The sequence below is a fragment of the Callionymus lyra genome, chromosome 1, assembly GCF_982586985.1.
Source record: "Callionymus lyra chromosome 1, fCalLyr1.hap1.1, whole genome shotgun sequence".
Taxonomy (NCBI): Eukaryota; Metazoa; Chordata; class Actinopteri; order Syngnathiformes; family Callionymidae; genus Callionymus; species Callionymus lyra.
In genome coordinates, this window is record NC_141818.1 from 11,337,788 (window position 1) to 11,359,482 (window position 21,695).

Genomic DNA, 21,695 nt, shown 5'->3' on the forward strand with positions numbered 1-21,695 from the left:
CTACATGGAACTGGTGGCTGTGTAGACAAAGCTCTCCTCTGCCAAGGACATCACTCTTAACGGTTGCTTCACATCCTTCAAAAACGTCTCTCTCTTCCCTGTTTTAAAATTTCATTTTTATTGTTTTATCGCCTGCGTTACATCTTTTTTTTTTCACATTACATCAGTACATTAATGTGACTCAAAGTAAAATGTAATTTTCAATTCGTCTAATAATTAGTCACCCACTAGTTCCTCTTATAAATAAATATATATTCAATATTTGTCTTCAGTTTGACTCAAACAAAGATCCATTACAATAGTTTGCTGCAGTTTCTGAGACACTCTCGTATCACACCTGCTCTTGGGGATTCAATCAATTGTGTAACTGACCTTCCCCCTCTGGGACCAAAGCGGAGGGTCCAGCTGGCCGTGTGGAAGGAGGCCATTCTCCAGGCAGGAGAGGAACTGGAGCAGGTGGCCTCCTCTGGGGAAGCGCAGGGGAGGTCGCTGTATTCCATCCTTGCTGACCAACACCACCGTGCCCCCGCTGTCGACTGCAGCAGACAAATTGCAACGACTGAATGTTTGTCACCGGGTCGACAGGCAAGATGGAGGGACTCACTCTGCTGGTGACAGTGGAGGTAGACGATTTCTTCCAGAGGGATGGTCATGGCGTAATCCCAGTACACGCTGGAGACGGACAGACCTGTCAGCAACTCTGTTTTGTTCTCCTTTTCTCATTTTTCCACATCTTTTTTTCAGGATGAAGAAGTTTATAATGCATCTTGAATTACTCATTTATTTGCCTTATCCTTATTATCTTTTTTTGTGTCAATATTTTTAACACAGAGAATCAATGTCATACCATTTAATTATGTATTTTTATTCACAGTATTTATGCAAGCCTGTTAATAGTTTGAAAATATTTAAATAATCAACATTTACTCATAACCAAGTATACAACATTTTTTTTTACATCTTCTGAACGTTTATGTTGTATGTGATAAATACAAGTGGTCTCCAGGGACCCCTACTTGTCTTTATGTTGGATTCATGATTTTTATGAAAGCCGTTTTAATTTAGAAAAAAATGTGGATTATCTCTAAAGTTAACCTGTCAATCCTGACATGTCCAGACGCTTGTTTAAGTGGAGTTTACTAACAAATGAAGCCTGTAAATGAGTGAAACACAAACTCTGTTATGGGACCATATGGTGCAGATAAACCTGCTGATTCAGCATCATTCTGAGATGCATTTTTAATGCGCTTATGGTTTTTAAATTTGACTTTTTTCGCCTGAGGTTCAGCCTGTGAATATAATGCAGACAATAAAGCAGTTTACACAAACATTCTTGGACACTAGAGTCACACCGATGCTTTCTGAAATTACTACGTATCCAAAATAAAAACTGGGACAGCCGAGGGGTGCCTAATAAAATCTGAATGTCCTCGTAAAGCATCTGGTTTTACTGTGGTTGCATCTTCACAGAATGAGTCAGATTATTGATCGTAGCCGGAGCAGCATCGCTGTCCTCTCCGCTTCAACACGGGGAAACATGATAGATAGAAATAATATTATCCTCCTGTGCTCATGGTAGGTTCAATGCATCCCACACATGATCAATACATGACCTGACTGATGCATAGATTTTAAAAGAACTGAGAATTCCTTCCTGGAATTGTGAGCAGATCTTCTTAATGAGTCATACATGATGACACAGAGATGCTCTTGTCAAACACAATCACACAAGGGACCACATTCTTGAGTCTAGGTCTGGGGAAGAACAAAGTCGCGAGATAAATTAAGGAAATCTAGACGGTAAACATAAGAAATGTGAGTTTAAAAGTCAAAAGGAATCAGAGGTAGAGGCAAGTGTTGGTCAATAGTGGCTCACACGTGTCACAAGAAACACACACACAACACCAGGATCATCTCATTAGAAGAAGATGTTGCAGAGTCAATAAGCACCAGAGGCGTCTGCTGGGCAGAAAATAAGCATCAGAAGATCAGCAGGCGCCCCGAGCGTCACATAAACACGCTGCATTATTCACAGCGTTCCATCAACAGCCAAGTTAAATGTCTAGAAGACAAATTCAAATCGTGTTTTAATCTAGTAATCTTTCATACCTGTGTTCATATTCCAAGTCGCCAACCGAGCCGTTCATCAGCTGGTTTGGGGTCCACTTCAACTTCATGATGTCAGCGGCCTGGTGCAGAGAGAGGTAGCCCGGGATGGCCTCCATGTCGTCCCTCTGATGGTAGAGACGACAACTGGTTGTAACTGAAGACGGAGATCGCTCACGTGGACAGATCACCATACTCTGAACATATCAGTTTCATTGATTTGAGAGGATGAAAGATAAATATATGACTTTAAATATAAAGAAAAGTCAATAAACAAGGAGAAAAACGTGACCAATGACATGAACAACAGAAAACAAAACTTCAAAACTGAGTCATTCCTCATTAGTGCTGCCTAATGTATATTCAAGGTTTATTAAGGAAACATCCGTTATTAGACTTTCAAATATCTCTGGAGAAAGGTCTGCGTTTGCTGAGGGCTGAACATCCACATGTAGATGACTCACAGCGTCGCATTAGAATTCATTTCTCTCCGTGAGAAACAGAGATTCTAGCTTTCAGAGAAAAGGAAACAGGAATCATGATAATTACTGGTTGAACGAGAACGTTGTTCTTGCCAAACAGGAGGGTGGCTCTGTTGTTCTGGTGCAGCGACTCCACATATTCACGAGCAGATGGGGAAGGAGACGGACGCTCGTCCATGCTGCTGCTGGAGTGACGCTTCTGGATCTGGGACAAGAACAAACACAGAGAGTCTGTGACAGGTTCTTCCAATACGACCCGGATGGAGAACATTGTGTCTTTTAGACGGAGAAAATGACCCAGAAGTCCCGTGTACGACCCTTTAGAACCTGGGAATCAAACTCAATCGCACACTGAACAAAATGTACTTATTTGTTAACTGGTCGATCACTGTCCCTTCTTTAAAAAGAGACTAGGTAGATGTGATATCTGGAAATTGATCCACATTTGTTTTTGATGGACATTTGTTATCTCTGCTTTGTATAATACCTTCAATTATAATTATAATTATATCCATCACAATTTTATGCTATTACGGGGCCACATAAAATGAGTTGGCGGCCCGAATTTGACCCCCAGGCCTTGTGTTTTTTTGTCTTTCTGTCATAGAATTTATGAATATATAATTTATTATTGTGTTTATCTTGTGTTTTTAAAGCTCAGAGGCTTCTCTTCAAATGGAATTATCTATTGTTGTTGTTTGATATTCAGCATAAGTATGAACAAGTCAGAATGTTATTTATTTATATATATATATATATATACACTTTACGGAATTTATGTTTTTCCCCAATAATATCCGTTTAAAGAAAATATTATTGTCCGCTCACATAAAATCTAGGAAGTAAACTTCCCGTTTATGTCAAGTAAACTTAGGCCTGGTGGCTGCAAACATGAAGACGTTGAATCAACATTGATTTTGGCTCCAATACCTACACACAGAGCTGGTCTCTTGGTAGGAGAATCCTGCCTGCAGTGGCCTCCGTGGATTCGATGTCGTTGCACCAACTCGTCTGCGGACGGGTCGGTCCAGAAGTGGTCCGCCGTCTTCATCTTGGTGTACTCAAGAGCACAGGGTCCCACTGTTGGACAAGCAGCAGATTTTAAAGAGTCACATGACCTCGGAGAGACAAGCACTGTGTGACTCAGGAATCGACCATGAAACACATGTACCCAACAAAGACGCCAGGATGGGCCCATCGACAGGATCCATCAGAAAAGCCTCTTTCTCGTAGTATTTACTGAAAAACAAAGGAAGGATTAAACGCTAAAAGGGCTCCATTTATGAGGGTTTGTTTTTCCAAGAGTACCAGCTGTTCTCCACCAGGTAGTGGACGATCTTGTCCAGCACTTTCTCGAACAGAGCCGTACGTATCCAGAGGTTCTTGTAGGCTTGAGGTGTCAGACTGGGTAGACGAGGAAGTCTACGAAGACCGTCTTGACTCTGGAGACTCTGACTCCTTCTGCAGAGACACCACCATTTTTTTCTACTTTAGAATAATAACTTACATGGGAACTAATATTTACCATGAAAATGATGCATGAGTGTGTGTTTGTGTGCAACAAGAAAACATTTGCAGTGACTGTTGTAATTATTTTTTATTACCTTTTTGATGATTGATAGGTTATTGATCACGTTGCAAGTGAACAGTATCAACACTCTATTACGTTTTGTCCACAAATATAAATCAATATTTAATTTCCATCAACTGCAATTGTGATAGACTGTTTATTTAAGCATATTTGTATTTGGTGATTTAACATTTCTCACTCTCTTCCTTTAACATTTTGAACTTTTTGCCATATCATCAATCAACAATTCTAGAAACAAAAAAAGGTTAAATTACATTAAATATCACAAAGCAAAAAACATGAGAATGCATGTGTTCATGTATTTCCGGATGCTTGTGTCATGTTTCCTGTGAATTGCTTTATTTTGAAAGTCGTCTTCCTTTCTTGTTCTGTGTTCTTGTGTCAGCAGGAGGCAGGTGTGCACTGCTGAGATGATGGTCTGGAAGTTTCTTCCCCTTCTTAAGGAGCTTTCAAGCAAGAAGAAATCACCAGATGATCAAGTCTCCTGACGGAGTTTGGCCCGTTACTCTAATCGCTCCTTTGTTCCCCATTTCCTGCGTATTCCTGAACTCTTTCCTGACATTGAAGGCAGGTTTTTTTGAGGTGTGTTCCATCTCCAGCCGTGCCCCCGTCACCTGCTTTTTTGTTTCTAGGATCTTTTTGTTTTTAGTTGGTACACATTTTTGCTTTTTTTTATTTATTATAGACTGACCTTTTAGACGATTAGTCTCAATTAAATTATTATTAGACTGAAACTGTTTTCTGTAATTCTGCTTTCATCTTTTCTTTACGAAATGTAAAGTCCTATATGTTACAGAAAGTTTTCAAACTTTTGTTCTGTGAAGTAATTTGATGTTCTGAAGCGTGGCCGTCGAGCGTCTCTCACTTGGTGTCAATGATCTGCTCCAGCTCCTGGGTCTTTCTGCAAAGCTCCTCGGCCGGAGTGAAGCTCTTCCCCACCTTCATGAAGAGAGCCGCTATCTTGTTGCTACGCAAGAAACCTGCCGCTCGCCGCTTCAGGCCGTGTAGCACGCACGCCTCCACCGCAGCTGTTGAGACAGAAAATAAAGTGCAAATGCTCACAACATTGTCATCAATATCGAGTTTGAAATAGAATAAAACAAAGCCAACCAAAATATGATGTCCTTTATCATCACTTTAAAACCAAACAATGTCTTTGACTTGCTAGTTTGTAGAGTTATCAAGTTTTATTTCTATTCTAGAAATAAGCCTGTGTCTCCTTATCTTACGCGATGTAAAACTCGATCGCACAAGCGTCCAAAATCTTTAAATATAAAAAGCCGCTGGCTAAATAAAATGTATATTCACCAGGAGGATGTATGAGTCTGATTGTAAAATTTTGTTTTGATTCTGATTTATTCTTACTGGATTGACTGTATAATGGTTCTCTTCGATAACCTCCACACTTTACCTTGAAATGTTATCTTATCTTCATAGTTCCTCTACTTGAACACGTTTTACTTTGATATTGCCGTTGCCATGCTAACTGCGACGATGGATTGTTTTAATTTCCCGAGAAGTCTTTATATGTTCAGTGTAAGCTAATGTGTGTACCGCAGTGGTATTTGTGTCCTGCCCTGCTCCCAAAGAAAGCTCATTTCGCATTCACACCAACGCACCAGAGAGTATTCTCAGAATGGCAGTCAATGAATCTACTTTTGAGCTTCACTTGATCATCTATGCAACTACATGCACAGACGGTGCTTCAGCATCTCTTCACGGGACTTGTATCAGTCCTGCGGGTCCTTTAAATGCACTCAGCAGTGGTCACATGACCATCCCACCACTGACATCATTTGTCACAGAGAGTAGATTTAAACGTGTCAAATGATAGTTAGAAGATGAGGTGTGTTTACTATATGATGATGACAAAAACAAACAAAGTTAGTCTGCATTAAAATACATTTTTTAAAACAATCTTGTGCTAGTGTTTCTTAGTAAAAAACATATACATTTCTTGCATTTACAATTTCAACACAATAGTGTGTCTGGTCTGAAAGAATTAAATCAGAATTGTATCCTGTCTGCAATGCCACTTGTATTCTGCGTATGAATCCGCATTAATTCAATTATGACCAGAGCCGTCGGTCGGTGTCTTGCTTCGTGATTCGTCGATGCAGAAAAAAAACCACTGTTCTTCCTACGTGGCGGTGCCTGGAGCCGTGTTGACATTTGTGTTCTCTTCCAGGAGTAATCCTGTGATTCTCTTCGCATGGGGTCAATGGGAAGGCTGGGGTTGCCACAGCAACTCCAGATGATCGAGAGATTGAGCTCCAGCAGGAGTACAAGGGAAGGGAGGGGCAGCCACGACTAAACGACATCACGGTATCTTTCTTTCCATCAATCAATCTCTCCTTAAATCGTGTTTTCTCATGCTACGTCTGTATATATTTCAACTGTGTATCGTTTTTGATTGTTAAATCGCTTTGTGACCCCGGTCTAGAAAGGCGCTTTATAAATAACCTTTACTAACTTACTTACGATTTCCTCAATGGAACCAGAAAACAGAGATGGTTAGTCGATCACATTAAGGCCTTTAAAATATATATAAATTATCTTACCCTCTTGTCATCTTACACCATCTACACCAGAGTAACAAGCTAAAAATATTACATATATATTCATCCACCACATTATGTCAGTTTTGAACAGACGTTCAATAATTATAATAAAATATTAAACCAAATTTCTTCTTTTCGGTATTTCTAACTCATCACCGTGTCCGAAATGTAAAACGCCAACTGATCCATTTGAAACCTAAACATTTATGTGTCAAAAAAGCTTCATGATATTCTGGGTTTTCATGCGCTGGTTGTGAACACCTCGATCAACAGTGACAGTAACTCTTGGCACTTGATTGTTAATAAACATTGAAGAAAATGTCTAATAAAATTACTGAATAAAGTGATTAAATGAGAAATTATATGAGTTTAATAGTCCATCTGATTCTCATTTAACATGCAACATTAAATCAGTTTTAGCTTAATGGGCTCAACAATTCATAACAGTCTACAGAGGTCCGTTGTCATATTACTTTCACCTTCAACGGTCTTTGATTTTTTTTCCCCTCACACAGTACTGCGATATTTAATATATTGTACTGAGGGTCAGTCAGGATATGGTTAAAGATTGTTTGTTCACAGTGCTACAGAGATGACTTATTGAAACAGAAGATACATCTTGCACCACCACAGAACTGAGCTTGACGCACCAAATGCTGCACCCACCTTACTTATGGTGCCAACAAAACATTGAAATCCCTGAAATGCTTTTCGACACACTGCCTTATTTAGCAACGACTGATTGATCGCAGTACTTTATTTAAATTCTACTACTATATCGCTATGTAAAAAGTGATCCACAGCTGTTTGGTTGACTGGGCGGCAAAGCATTACGGGAATTGTTCAGGTAACCGTTACTGAGAGGGCTGTTGATAGGGAAGGAACCTCATTTTTAATGTTCAAATGGCAAAGCTTAAATAAATGATGTCAAATAATGTTAAAGCATCTCTATGCGATTTATTATCGCCCGACGTGAGACCACATCTGCCATGAGCACTCGCTAAACGTCGCAAAAGTTGCCATGTCCCGGTTTGCATCAGTTGAACGAATTTTCTGTTTCCAGACTTCCAATGTCTGAATAAAGGATGGATATCGATGAGGTAATGAATCAGATTGTGGATAATGAAATATGATATGCGTTATGACGGCTTTGTAAATAACATAACTTTAACGATCCCTTAGAACTTTTACAGTGAAAATAAAAATCACACAAAACACCTCAAGTCACGGTACATGACTCATTCAACTAGATTTAATTTGATGCGTCATCACAAGTTATTTTAATACAAAAATGTTATGGTACCCAAAACTACCCAGTGCTGCTTTAATTAAAAAAAGAAATTCACTTTTTTTCTAAGCAGGGAACCAGTGTGTACACCAAGTCTTAACAAAATGTATTTTTATGTTTTAACATTATACTTGTCAGTTTCCCATGACACTTTTTTACTATAAATTATTTCATAATAATTTCATTTGTAATGTTTCATCATAGGGCGCACGGTGGCGCAGTGGAGACAACCTTTCTGTGTGAGGTTTGTATGTTCTCCCAGTGTTACATGGGTTTACTCCAGGCACTCTGGTTTCCTCCCGCAGTCCAAAAACATACAGATATTGAGAACTTTAGGAAATTGTCCGTAGGTATGAGAGCGTGTGTGAATGGTTTTCTGTCTTTGTGTGCCCTGCGACAGACTGGTGTCCTGTCCAGAGTGTCCCCTGCCTCTCGCCCTATGATACTGGGATAGGCTCCAGTCTCCCCGCGACTTGACCCCGGGATAAAGCGGTAGACAATGAATGAATGTTTCATCATGATTTCATTGTTTCAACATGTACATTTCATCCATTGCTCTCCAAATCTCACTGTCAATCCAATCTGCTACGATACTTGTTCCATCTCAATAAAGTTGTTTTCCCCCAGGGACCCTCTGTCCACCTCTGGATAAAAGCAGAAGATGAACGAGTGAATGCCGTGTTGGGCATGAGCCCCTCGCTTCAGCCGCACCTCCAGCCGGCTTAATATAGCAAAGATGCACGACGCTAATTGCTCCCCGGTGAGCTGAACCTTCCCTCCTCCACACGCTCCCCAGCCAGAGAAGACAAGAAGTATCAAGAGCCACAGTCGGCTTCAAAGAGGAGAGAACTCACGTCTGAACAGAAGGTGAAGAGAGCCTCTGAACTCACTGTCCCTGAGGAGTGACGGGTGGAGTTTGACGGGCACACTGATCCACGGATGGTTTATCGTGAGGAAGCTACAAGCTTAAACAGACTGACTGAATAAAGGTTTAAATGATTTAAAGTGACTAAATTCCACCACGCCTCATCACATCAAGCTGCTAATGTTTGTTTTTCAAACACACTTTTTAAACCTCCTGCTTTAACAACCTTGGAGAGTTTGTTTTTTGATGATGGATGCTGCAAATCAACTGTGATACACACCCCGCCAGGCTCCATCTATTATTCACACTTTATAGTTGCTGCGTTCCCGTTTCTGATAGATATTCTCAAACGTATTAACGGTTTTGACAAGACGCTCTTAAATTAAAAAGTATTACCAAAGTTTGTCTTCCTACACCCGAACACTGAGACACACTCTTAAAGCCATCTATCATCTTATTAGAATTTAAGGAACCTTCATTGTTGTTGCCATGGTGATCGAAAACGGCACGTCATAAAACAAGGCATCGAGAATCAGTAGATTATCTTCTAAATAACGAAGAAACACTTAAGATTAATGGTTATTTTTGGCTGTTCATGGTGACTGTTCGAACAGGATTTAAATGAGGAGGTTAACAATTCCCAATAATTCAGGTTTTTAATCGGGGTTTCAGTTTGTGACACTGTGCTAGAACATCTTTCCTGAGACTACGACGAGTACAGACGGGGTCCAGGACGTGACCTGCCTGAGGCGATGCCTCTTGGCTTGTGCGTCTGGTGCTGTTGCTGTCAGATAGAGTCGTACTCCTGTGATCCGACTTCTCCATTCTCTCCAGAGTTTTCTAGCCAGCATGAGAGCTGCTCCTGTATGTTACTTCCTGACGTTGAGATTCATGAATATTGTAACTTTATTATTCTTAAACTAGATTGTAGGAAGTAAAAAAAAAAAGTTTAATTATCATGCATTTTAATGAAAGTGTTAGTAGCTGTATTTTTTATTGCTGATGTTTTATTCATCTCTAGTGGTGACGTTTCACTGGACCTTGCTGACTTATTTCACTTCAGTCCTGGTGAATTGAATAATTTTTTTAAATCCTTGCATCCTTTAATCTTCTGACCTTGGCAGTGTTTTTTCGAACTAAATCGTAAAATATTATTTTTTAATGAGGACTACATTTATCCCTCAAATGTTTAACATGTTTCTTAAAATCCTTGGTGAAAAAAGAAGAAAAGATAATTTTCGTATAAGCCTCTATCGTTTCATTGTATTGTTGTTTTGCTTTTGCCCTTCAACATGAATCATGCTTTCGGCTCTTTGTCAAAACAGGCCAACAGTGTTCTGAGCTCATGAAGGGCAACTTCAGGCAAAATTACAGATGCAAATGTCAGTAGAAACCAGCAGCTATGCATTTCATACATGCTTTACTTCCCAGAGAAATCATTCTGTTGCTTTAAAATGTATTTTGTAAGAGGATATTGACGTTTATTTTAATTAAAAAACGGTCTAATTCAAACAATCTAGGTTTACATTCTCTCCGAATTCTTGTCTGAGGTGTGAACTTCTGCTAGTAGGCGAAGTGACGGTGAATGTACCAGCATTCATGTTGCAGAACACTTGTGAAGCTCCATACCTTCTATTTCTGCCTCATCGTGCTTCTATTGTTAACACGGTGCTTCACTTCACTTATGAAATTCACAGCACGCCACTTGAGATCTCCCTAAAGCCGTTCATATGAGGCAAAAGTGAAAATACAGATCCAGCTCCGTTTCCTTCGTATGCTGCGATGCTCTTTGAGCAATTGCGTTGATTTCATAATTGTTGCCTCTTAACAACAGATGAATGGGATTCATTTAAACGTTGTCCATGCTTTATTATTATAATCATCCATTTGACCACTTTACCAATATGTTGTTGTTATAATAATCATCTATAACACACCTGCTGAAAGTCAGGTGGACCATCTTCTGTGTTTGAACAAACCTGAGGGGAAATTGCTTTGAATCCATTAGGATTTGTTAATATTTGACAATCAGGGTTCATTAGATGATAGTGGGAGATGAGCCGAGTGTGATTGTTCCCAATATTTGACTAGTGCTGGATGTCGTATTACTGAGGAGATCAATGATGATCATAATAAATAAATAAAACTTTACTTAAACTGCTGTCATTTAGTAACCGGACGTTTAATTGCAAATAAAATGAGCAATTTTTAACGTTGTAAATATTGTTAATGGTGAATAAAATAGTAAGTAAGTAAGTAAGTAAGTAATAGTCATTTGTAAAGCACCTTTCTAGACCAGGGTCACAAAGCGCTTTTACATTCAAAAGCAATACACAGTTAAAATACATACAAATTTAAACTTACAAGTCAGTTCATGAAAAAAAAAAACAGCCCAGTGTTGGATCAAAGCCTTTTCTATTCCAGGACTTCTTCCAACACTCCCTCACTAATATTAATTAACAGATTTGCATCAAGAGTTCAACAACAGTTCACGCTTTCCACAGCGATGGTCATTAGTTTTCTCTTGGTAATGTAATGAGGTCCACTTCCCTCCTCACACTCGTGCTTTTCTGCTGACACCTGAATTTAATGTAGCCTAAACACACATGGACACACTTGAGTTTTGCATTCTATCTCGACTCCTCATTAAGGCAAATAGACTAAAACACTCCCTTCTCTTAAATCCCACATCTTTACTGTCAAAAGATGGTGATCCGCACACTTGACTCGTTGACTACACAACTGCTTAAATCAGACCTTTCTTTTCAGAGACAGCTGTCCCATTATGCAGCAGTCAGGCCTTGACAGGAAGTACGGCAAAACGCCGCCGTCGAAATTCATTCTCTGTGTTAAAGGATTCTCTTTTTCAGAGGTTCAAAGTTTTAGTTAAAAAAATGCATTTTGATAAAACCCAGACAGCTTTCTAGCGGTTCAGTCCGGTGGGTTTTGGAATAACCTTTATGCCCACATCTCTCTTGTACTTGACTTCTATCATATCCAATTTCCCTCACATGGGACAGATGCTCATCATCTATGGTAATAAACTGTAATAAAAATAAATGAAAAGCTGCCGACTCACGGTGTTAGTCAAACACAAGCGGCTTCAAACAACAAATATGTGATACAGGAAGCTGTTTACTCACCACAAAAGGACACAATATGGCTGCTGTCTTCGTGAACAAATTTCCTGGTGACTGCTTCCTCCATAATCTGCTTCACCTGTCAAAGACACAGCAGATGCTCGATGACTCATTCATTAATGTCTCTCGGCAGTTGCGCCCGCTGTCTCTGAGCAGCTTGTCACTGACAGGGTAATTGAGTGATAAATGCGTTTTAGAGAATGACTACAAGATGTTAAGGTGGTGATAAATATTTCACAAAGCCTGCAGCATATGGATGAGGAGTTTTTCAAAACGAGGAAAGACGACAATTCCAGATTTGCACGATGACTCATATTGTGACAGTGATTATTGGGGCCCCAGGAGGTGTCTCAGGAAAAAGTGACAGTATATGAGGTTTTTAATTCAGTTTTACTCGAGTAGAATGTTACTTTGAAGGTCTCATATAAATGTACTTAAAACATTTCTAATGAAATATTAAATACCTCCTGCTAATAAGCCCCATGGTGAGTAAGGAGACTTAATTGGCACCTATTTTTACCTATAGCTTAAAGTTCAACTAATGTGTTGGTTTAAGTGTGTCTTCAATAGATATTGAACTCTATGGTACTCATCAGTATGTGTTTGTACAGAATTCTCTTTTTATTTAAATATTTACATTAGAAAATGATCTCAAGCCCCGCCCACTGACAATGACTTTTTTTTTCTGGAGATGAAAGCTTGTTTAGAATAACCACACCCACGTTGCTGTTATTGGTCAAGCATCAAGGGTTGTCACCACATCAATCCCGGAAGTCTCCACCTCCAAGGGACTCTTTGTATAAACAAAGCAGTGCGTGATTACAGCTGGTTGGAGGAGGAGTGAAGCCATTATTACGTCATAATGGTCTCCGCTCTCGTAACCTCTCATACGCCAAGATTTCAGACAGGGGAGAACTTTATAAATTAATAAGTTCAAAACATGGTCATGATCGGCGAACTATATGTATTTTAAATTCTTAAGGGCTACATTAAATGGGATTGCGAGCCAACGTGTGCCCTTGGTCCTTGCGTTTGACATTTGTGCTTCAGAAAATTTGATCTTACGACACCTGAGACAATATTATGCAGCCTTCAGTATCATGTATTTATGAGCGTAAGCGAGCCAGGGATTTAATCTCACATTAAGAGGGTAAAGGAACAAAGATCACAAAGATCACAAAAAAGGCATGTGCAGTGAAACCAAACAATATTCCACTACATTAAACAACTAAATTTAGATCAAACATGGATGAAACGTGCAGAAAAAACTGAAGGTAGAGTCCGCAAAAGAATTGGCCGCTGGTTAGTTGAGTTTGAGACCCTGTGATCTCTGGTATTTGATAATCATTTGATTTGAAAAAAGGATGAACCAGTCCATTCTTTGGCGTCTTTCTAAGTTAACACAAGAAAAATAACAATTATGAGTCCATTCAAATATCCATCCAACTTTACTATGCATCATTTAAAAAAACAACGATGAACCATGAACTTTTTTTCTTCATTTCTGCTCAACTACTCCAGCGAAAGAAAAGACGACAGAGACTTCACTAGTACAGTGTACTAGTGAGTAACACAGTTTCTCCAGCGCGGGAGGCATCAGAAGAGTTCTACTTACAGACTTTCCTGGGTCATCGTAAGAGAAACTCACATTTATTTTGAAGGGATATATTTGCCACCACTAAAGTCACTGCCCAAACTGGTAACAACAACTTATCTTTTAAGATGATTAAGAACAGAATAAATAACTTTTTTTCAGTTCTGGTATTGCTAATTTAATAATGAAGTTTCAGGGAAAATACCTAAATATGTTTTAACAAAACTCTCTGCACACAGCAGTCAATGCAAACCTACACCTGCCTTTCATACTCACCATCCCGAGTTAATTATTTTGTCGTCTTAAAGACACAGTCCTCCAGAGAGACTCGCTCCTCGTCTTTCTAATCCGGGTGACTGATTTGTTCTCACGGGAATTTAACACAGCAACATGTCTAGTGTCTGAGCACAGACAACTGGCAGGTTACTTTGGTAACGGCATGTGTCGCACAGCGGAGAAGTCCCACCTAAGGGGATGCGTCAACAGCTTTCATTCATACCTGAAATAAACTGAAATGACGGCAGCTCTTCAGTTCGTATCGTCCAGACGCTTACTTGTTCTTTTATCGAGTTGAAAGAACTCCAGCTACAGATTCATTGTATCTGCAACATCCCTGCAAAAACGGAACTCACAAGAACCAGTTGGAGGAAGAATTCTCCGTAATGTGCACCCCTAATGATGAGCCACCGCAGCCCGAGGGGATCGTCCAGAATGATAAAGCAGCTTCAGAGTATTCCAATTAACTGTGTAATAGCAGAGTTAAGACGGACCAGCCGGGGAAAAACATCCACTAATGTGACTCCATTATTCATCCGGGCTGAGGCCACAGAGCACTTGAGGTCTGTCCACACAGAGTGATAAAGTCTAAAGAGCACCGAGGCAGCTTCATCTTTAATTTGAGGGACACAGGTTAAACTAAAGAAACCTTAAATCATTATCATCGTTTGTTTATCCATCTTTTGGTACCACTTGACATTTGGTTGTAATTCTTAGCCAACATTAGTATTTGCAGAAGCAATTATAAAAGGTGGGGATATTTACTTAAATATATTTCAATGACAAATATTATAAGCAAATAAATCATCATTTTCTAATTGTATGATTTGATCTCCTGGTTATAAAAATAAATCTTGCAGCTCCATGGAGAACGCACAAACAGATGTATACGTTTAATGTGTCTAACTTTTGGGCCTGGCATGCAAATACTGCTGAGGTGAAGGGATGTTGCCCCGCACACAATAATAATAATAATAATAATAATAATTTCATAGCCTTGAACAGATCAGCTACTCCGTTAGCAATTCTCCAGATGCATCCCCCAACATCTGGAGGCCTTTCATATCCCATTTTAAGAAACTCATGTAACTGTAAACTCATTTTCTCACCTCCCTTTTATCTAAATAAGTTCTCTATGATATTAAGTCTTCTTGAAAGAGGCTTGATGCCTAATGTTCATTATATAACCAACTTATCAATTATTTTCTTTATTTCAACAAGGGTATCTTGGCCACCCTGGACAGGACGCCAAAGACACACACACACACACACACACACACACACACACACACACACACACACACACACACACACACACACACACACACACACACACACACACACACACACACACACACACACACACACACACACACACACACACAGTTACCCGTATGACTTCATGTCACTAGAAAAACAGACAATATTTGAGGAACCAGGAGATCGTCTGGATTCAAGGATCCCCTGAAACGGTTCTGAAACTGGACCAACAGGATGAAATAAATCAATCTGAAATGCAATAACAACTTGAAAGCTACAAGTGATCCTTGCTAGGGGGGTGACGATACACTCGGCTGACGAGAGGGGACATGGATAATGGGTTCGCAGGAATGAGATGAGCCGAGAATTTCCCATTACCTTTAAAAAAAAAAAAGACAAAAATACGACTGCAAACAAACCTTAAACAGGACAAGAGAGCATGTTTTATGAATTCCGCATCAATGTATGACCTATTTACCCTTTTACAAATAGCATTTCTTTTTCATTTTCTACCACAGAAAATGGCCTTATACGTATAATAATGAAAGATGTCAATTTCATTCACCCGATTTCATCACAGGTACAGTGGATTTACAAGCAACCAAGTCGTGGTTTTGTAAGCGTCTTAGCATGTAGTGCTTGTGTCAGGCCCAACGTACGGTACTATTGTCTTACGCTGCTTACATGTGTCTCTTGTGGAAAATAAACGTTAGCTTCTGCTTGTGAGATACCTTTCCAATTCAACGAGAACTATGGTCCAGTTTATAGTCAATTCAAAATTTGACTTCATTTCAGACATTTTTCTTCTACCTCAATAAGGCTTAGTGACTTCTACAAGACCTGCCATTCAACCAGAATGTTAGACATTCAATTTAAGGAGAATTGAAGTGAAATAAATATGAGAACAATGTTTCAAAAGTTGGCAACACTGACAGATTATAATGACAGAAAGTAGCAAAACCATTTACTTTACATCAAAATCATTCCATTATGTCGTCCATCTTGTTTTGAGTAGGTGTCAAGAAAAACATATTATAAATTCCCTGTAGTTGAGGGTTGTCAAACTCAATGACACCTAAAGTCTTTGATCAGACTTAGTCACAGGCGAAACAGAATTAATTTATCAGAATGGAAGTGAGAGTTCAATATTCTCTTTTAATTATTGGAGACTCAATCATTACTGATTTTTTCTGCGTTTGTCCCTCATCAAAGCCATCGAATTCCTTTCCCTCAACACTTTACCCTTATTAAAATGATCTGTTAATCATCCGGGGGGGCCACATAAAATCACTCAGCAGGGCTAGATTTGGCCCCCAGGCCTTGGGTCTGTACAGAACGATCTTTGAAGCTTTAGTTCAAACGATTTCAAATTTTCTCTTCCCGCACATCGAGAAGAAAACAAACAGGTGTGGATCGGAAAAAGCTAGAACGCTCGACCAGAAGAGATATTCATAACACTCTCTCTCTCCTCGAGCAAACAAGGGTGTGTGTTTGTCTTCAGTCGCACTCGCTAGATTGAACAGACAACAGAGCAGCACGGTTGACAGACACGATCACTTCCAGGCTCAGTCTCGACCTAAACTCTGGTTAATCATGGATGTAATTCTCCAGCAACATCCCTCTTGCACTTACAATAATGGCCCACGTCCAGGTACATCTGAGCAGACGGGCAGCATATTACTAGCTGGACGCTCGGAGAGCCAGAGGCTAAGAGGCGCCATCTAATTTAACCCGCACAGCCAAGCACGTTTAACGGCCCCAAAAAAAAAAAAAAAAGTGTTGTCAACAAGTGGATGATCTAAAAATCACACATTTCACATGCTCTTTAATTCACAAGACAGCCCGTGAGTGAACTGTGAGAACAAAAGAGGAAAGGTTAATTGCAACAAAGGTCTGTTTTTTGCAGATAAGACCACAGACAGGAATCTTAGTATAGTCGCACAATGTTTCACAGCAATTAAGCTCAGATGTTTATCTCTGCCAGTCACAGGAAAAGGAGTTCTCAGTCCTTGGTGATGAACAAAAACCAAGTGTTCACACATATAACTTGTCAAACGGAGATAAAGGCACGGTGGCGTCTTGTTACCAACTATGACTCAGAGCTGCATCAGTATGCAATAAAAATGCAAATGAATGTGGGAGACACATAGGTAGGGTGGGGGGGGTGACACACAAGAAATGTATGAAATCCCTTGATGACCAATTTTTTTTCCTTTGGCTTATTAGACACTTCAAGTCACACTTCTAGAGGTTTAACTCAAAACAAATAGATTGCAAGAGTATATTGAAGATTCTCAAATGGTCATCTTAGCTTATAATTGAATGGAAATACAGTATGTGTTTATTTGTTTAATCATTATCACACATTGTTATCTGATGTATAAAATTCAAGCCGATGTCTTGGTGCTTGCTTCTGTTTTTCTATTGCTTTTTTTTGTGCATTATCTTTTATAATGATCTTATCCTGTACTGACACCACAAAAAAAAAGTCTTATTTTTTTTATATTTTATATTTTTGATTTTGTCTAATGGTGATGTTTCTACATCAGTCATGTCGATATTCAGGGTTATATAGGGTTTTTAACATTTACATTTATTAGTGCCAGATTTGATTCATATGTCACAGCCAACCAACGTCTAGAGAGCTGTGTGCTAGCTTGTTAGCTTCAGATGCTAACTGAAAAAAAAAACCCACAATACTTTGTTGTGAAATGAATGTTGAGTAATAACATGATACATTCCGTTTTAACTTTTGTGTTGTAAAACTAAAACGTTTTCTAAAAGTAAAAAAAGAAAAGAACCAGCTAATGCTAAAACATTTATTTTCCATCGTTGTGTGCTACTTCAATACACATTCATTTAAATTGTTATTGCCACATGTTGAGTAAATTAAAAAAAACTATAAAGTCTTATTTCCAGGTAAAAGTACTTCATGGGGTCGAGCGAGTGCACGAGTGACGCCCTAAAAACACCGCCTGACGGACACGTTCTCCTCTCATGTCTCTGAGGTTCCATCTTCAACTTCAGTGTCTCCACAGTGACCACAGATGATAACGTGACACAGAGAAGATGAACAAAACATATTTGCTTTCACCGCGCACGACTCACAAATACACACACACACGCGCGCACACACTAGCTTACTAACACTTGCGTTTGATCAACTTAACAGAACATTAGTTTTAAAAAGGGCGGCTCGTTTGAAAATCCAATAGAAAAATGGACACAGTTGTCTGGTCTCTCCATCTTTCTTTCATTCACACAAACGTGAGAAAGAAAGAGAGGAACACCCACCTCCTTTTTCACGGTGCGCAGCAGCTTCTGACGTGTCTCTGCCTCTGCAAAACAAGTCGTGTTCACGGTTAACATCTTTTAACCAACAATTGGAAACAAGCACAATAGTGTTTTATTTTAAATTCTCGTCCCACCTGCCATGACTGTTGACATGTTCCTCCTCAGTGAGAGCAGCAGCCTCCTGACAGCTGAGTGCCGCCCCGGGACTCCGCCCCTCCCCATTGACACGCCCCCTTTCAGGGGCGGAGAGCTGCTATTGGCTGCGCTTGACGTCCATTAAGAAGTTTACATGATAAGACCCGTCATTCAAATAACACCTGCCGAAGACGTTGCCAGATAGGATCCAAAAAAAAATCATTTATATTTACCTAAATAATAATTATGGTGCAATTATATGGAAGTTTGAGTTCATTCCAATAAGTAAGTAAGTAAGTAAGTAATTTGTATTTACATAGCTCTTTTTCAGACCATCGGGATCTTCCACAGTAGAAAATCGAAAAGGAAGATTTTGTCTTTTATTTTTAATAATTGTTTTTATTTATCTATTAAAGATGGAACAAGAAATGATGCATGCATTGGTGCTATACAAAGTGAGAGATGTGCACTCACACCAGATCCAAACAAAGGACCACATGATTCAATAAAACATAATAAATAAATAACTAGTTAATAATAACAAGACACGTTTATATTTGCGATTACGATTTTCCTGTATAATGCCTCGAGTAAATCACATGGATAGTTTGCTTTCTTACTTTTTTTTTTTAATTAAACAAATGGAAATGTTTGGAGATTAGTGGAGTGTTCCTAAATCTACCCCTTTTTTATTTTTGTTTTTGGACAATCAAAAAATGTGTGATGGATTTGTTAGTGAACAGCTCGATATAAAACGAATTGCCATTATTGTTTGACGCCATCTTGATCCAGAAGCACTTGAAAAAAAAAAAGTATAGATATTATTAACACAAATTGTTACATGAAAATGTGTGGATATTGTTGCAAATATAAATCCCACAGTTGTAAATAAATACAATTTAAAGAAAATAAATCATTTTTTAAGTGTCAGTCTACACTCTAGTGGTCAACATGAAGAATCACAAGTAAAAGCTACTTTTTAATTTTCATTATTTTTTTCTTTGTTTTGTCTAGGAATAAAAATACATATTATCTATTATCTATAATACGTATTTGCACTTGATGTATGTGTCCACACTTTTGGGGTTTTTTTTTGCCAATATTTTTCAAATTTCCTGTAAAACTATTTGTTTTATATGCATTCATTTATTTAAAACTACGTTTAATCTTTCTGTGTGTGCAAGGCTTTGTGACCTCGGCCTTTAGTTTAAGTGAATGCAATGCAAGACAATGATTATTTAATATGAATTAAATATGTAAGATTATCAGTTAATCAAGTGACTATTTGAAATGTGTGTTAAATCTAGATGATTGATTACAGTAAAGTTGTCATTTTCTTACACGTAACACAAATATAACTTAAAAAAATAAATAAAAGTGGCTCTAGGGTAATAAGTGAATAAGTTACAAGTTTATGAAAGTGATTCTAACACAAGATGGCGCTAACGACAAAGAGCCTTTATTTATTCCTGTATGTCCGTTAGATCAGTGAATGAAAGAATGAATATCAGATCGGTGGAGATTGAAGAAGTCAGTCGAGGACATTGGCAGCTTCAGCGAGCCAGACTGAGTCGGTGTTTGGGTCTGGAGTCCTGGTCCGCCTGCGGGGTGAACCTGTCAGGTAGATCAGGTGGTGAGAGGTCGGAGTGGTAACCCAGCATGACAGGTGGAGACGAGCAGGTAACCATGATCTGCACCAGGAAACCATGTGCAACAGCAGAACAACAACACCAATAGTGTGGGGTTTTTATGAAATCAGAAGTGATGCTTTTTCAGCCTCTCCTCGGTCCCAGGATTCCCAGGCGGGGATGACTCAGAGGCTCGATGATGAGGTAAATAAAGATGTTAAATGTCAGGACTTCTTCACCGGAGAAGATCCTGCTCCAGAACATTTATAATCAGTGTAAACATGACAATAAAGTGTTGTCATGTAAATACATCTGACCCTGGTCAGCAGCATGTGTGAGGTCTTCACTGGTCTATAGCTCAATGATGTCATCAGTGTCATATCATCATCAGGGTCCGGGTGGGCGTGTGCTCATGTGTGTGTGTAAGTGGAGTCGACGTGCTCAGCAGAGCATGTGAGAGAAGCTGCTGTCAGTCTGATGTTCTCTGGACAACATGTGTGGATGCAGGTCGACACAAGTGTGTGAGTTCTGCTGCCGGACCCTCAGGGTCCCTCACTTCAGCTGAGCAACCACCACACGTCCCCCAGCTCTTCTCTCAGGCCCCCTCCTACTACTTCTATGATGTTGCCCATAAACTTCATCCATCCTTGCATCAATCCATCCTTACATCCATCCATCCTTACATCCATCCATCCTTCCATCCATCCATCCATCCATCCATCCATCCATCCATCCATCCATCCATCCATCCATCCATCCATCCATCCATCCATCCATCCATCCATCCATCCATCCATCCATCCATCCATCCATCCATCCATCCATCCATCCATCCATCCATCCATCCATCCATCCATCCATCCATCCATCCATCCATCCATCCATCCATCCATCCATCCATCCATCCATCCATCCATCCATCCATCCATCCATCCATCCATACATCCATACATCCATACATCCATACATAGATTCCTCCATCTGCCCATCCAACCCTCCACCCATCTAATCCATGGATCTATCTATCCATCCGTCCATCCGTCCATCCGTCCATCCGTCCATCCGTCCATCCATCCATCCGTCCATCCGTCCATCCGTCCATCCGTCCATCCGTCCATCCGTCCATCCGTCCATCCGTCCATCCGTCCATCCGTCCATCCGTCCATCCGTCCATCCATCCCGCTATTTATTCATGCATCCATTCATCCATCTTTGCATCCCACCATATAACCATCAATCCCGTCAGTCATCCTTAAATCCTAACATCCATCCATCTATAGATCTGTTCATCCATCCATTTATTCATACATAGATTCATCCAACCCTCTATCCCTACACCCATCTAATCCATGGATCTATCCATCCATCCGTCCATCCGTCTATCCATCCATCCGTCCATCCCTCCATCCATCCCACCATTTATTCATGCATCCATGCATCCATTCATCCATTTTTGCTTCCCAATATCTAACCAT

At 39.6% G+C, this 21,695-nt stretch overlaps 1 protein-coding gene across 1 annotated transcript in view; it reads right to left on the reverse strand.

Annotated features, from left to right (window-relative positions):
* The window catches only part of sgsm1a (small G protein signaling modulator 1a), a 28,674-nt gene extending 10,039 nt beyond the window's left edge, over positions 1–18,635 (reverse strand). The window contains exons 1-11 of the mRNA XM_087793224.1: positions 18,592–18,635; positions 18,458–18,501; positions 12,037–12,112; positions 5,045–5,207; positions 3,897–4,049; positions 3,760–3,827; positions 3,523–3,668; positions 2,656–2,793; positions 2,110–2,234; positions 605–672; positions 373–536 (exon numbers count right to left, since the gene is read on the reverse strand). Of these exons, the coding sequence (XP_087649350.1) occupies positions 373–536; positions 605–672; positions 2,110–2,234; positions 2,656–2,793; positions 3,523–3,668; positions 3,760–3,827; positions 3,897–4,049; positions 5,045–5,207; positions 12,037–12,112; positions 18,458–18,501; positions 18,592–18,610 (1,164 nt within the window). The 5' untranslated portion in view covers positions 18,611–18,635. The remainder of the gene's footprint in view (positions 1–372; positions 537–604; positions 673–2,109; positions 2,235–2,655; positions 2,794–3,522; positions 3,669–3,759; positions 3,828–3,896; positions 4,050–5,044; positions 5,208–12,036; positions 12,113–18,457; positions 18,502–18,591) is intronic.
* Between the last annotated feature and the right edge of the window lie 3,060 nt (positions 18,636–21,695).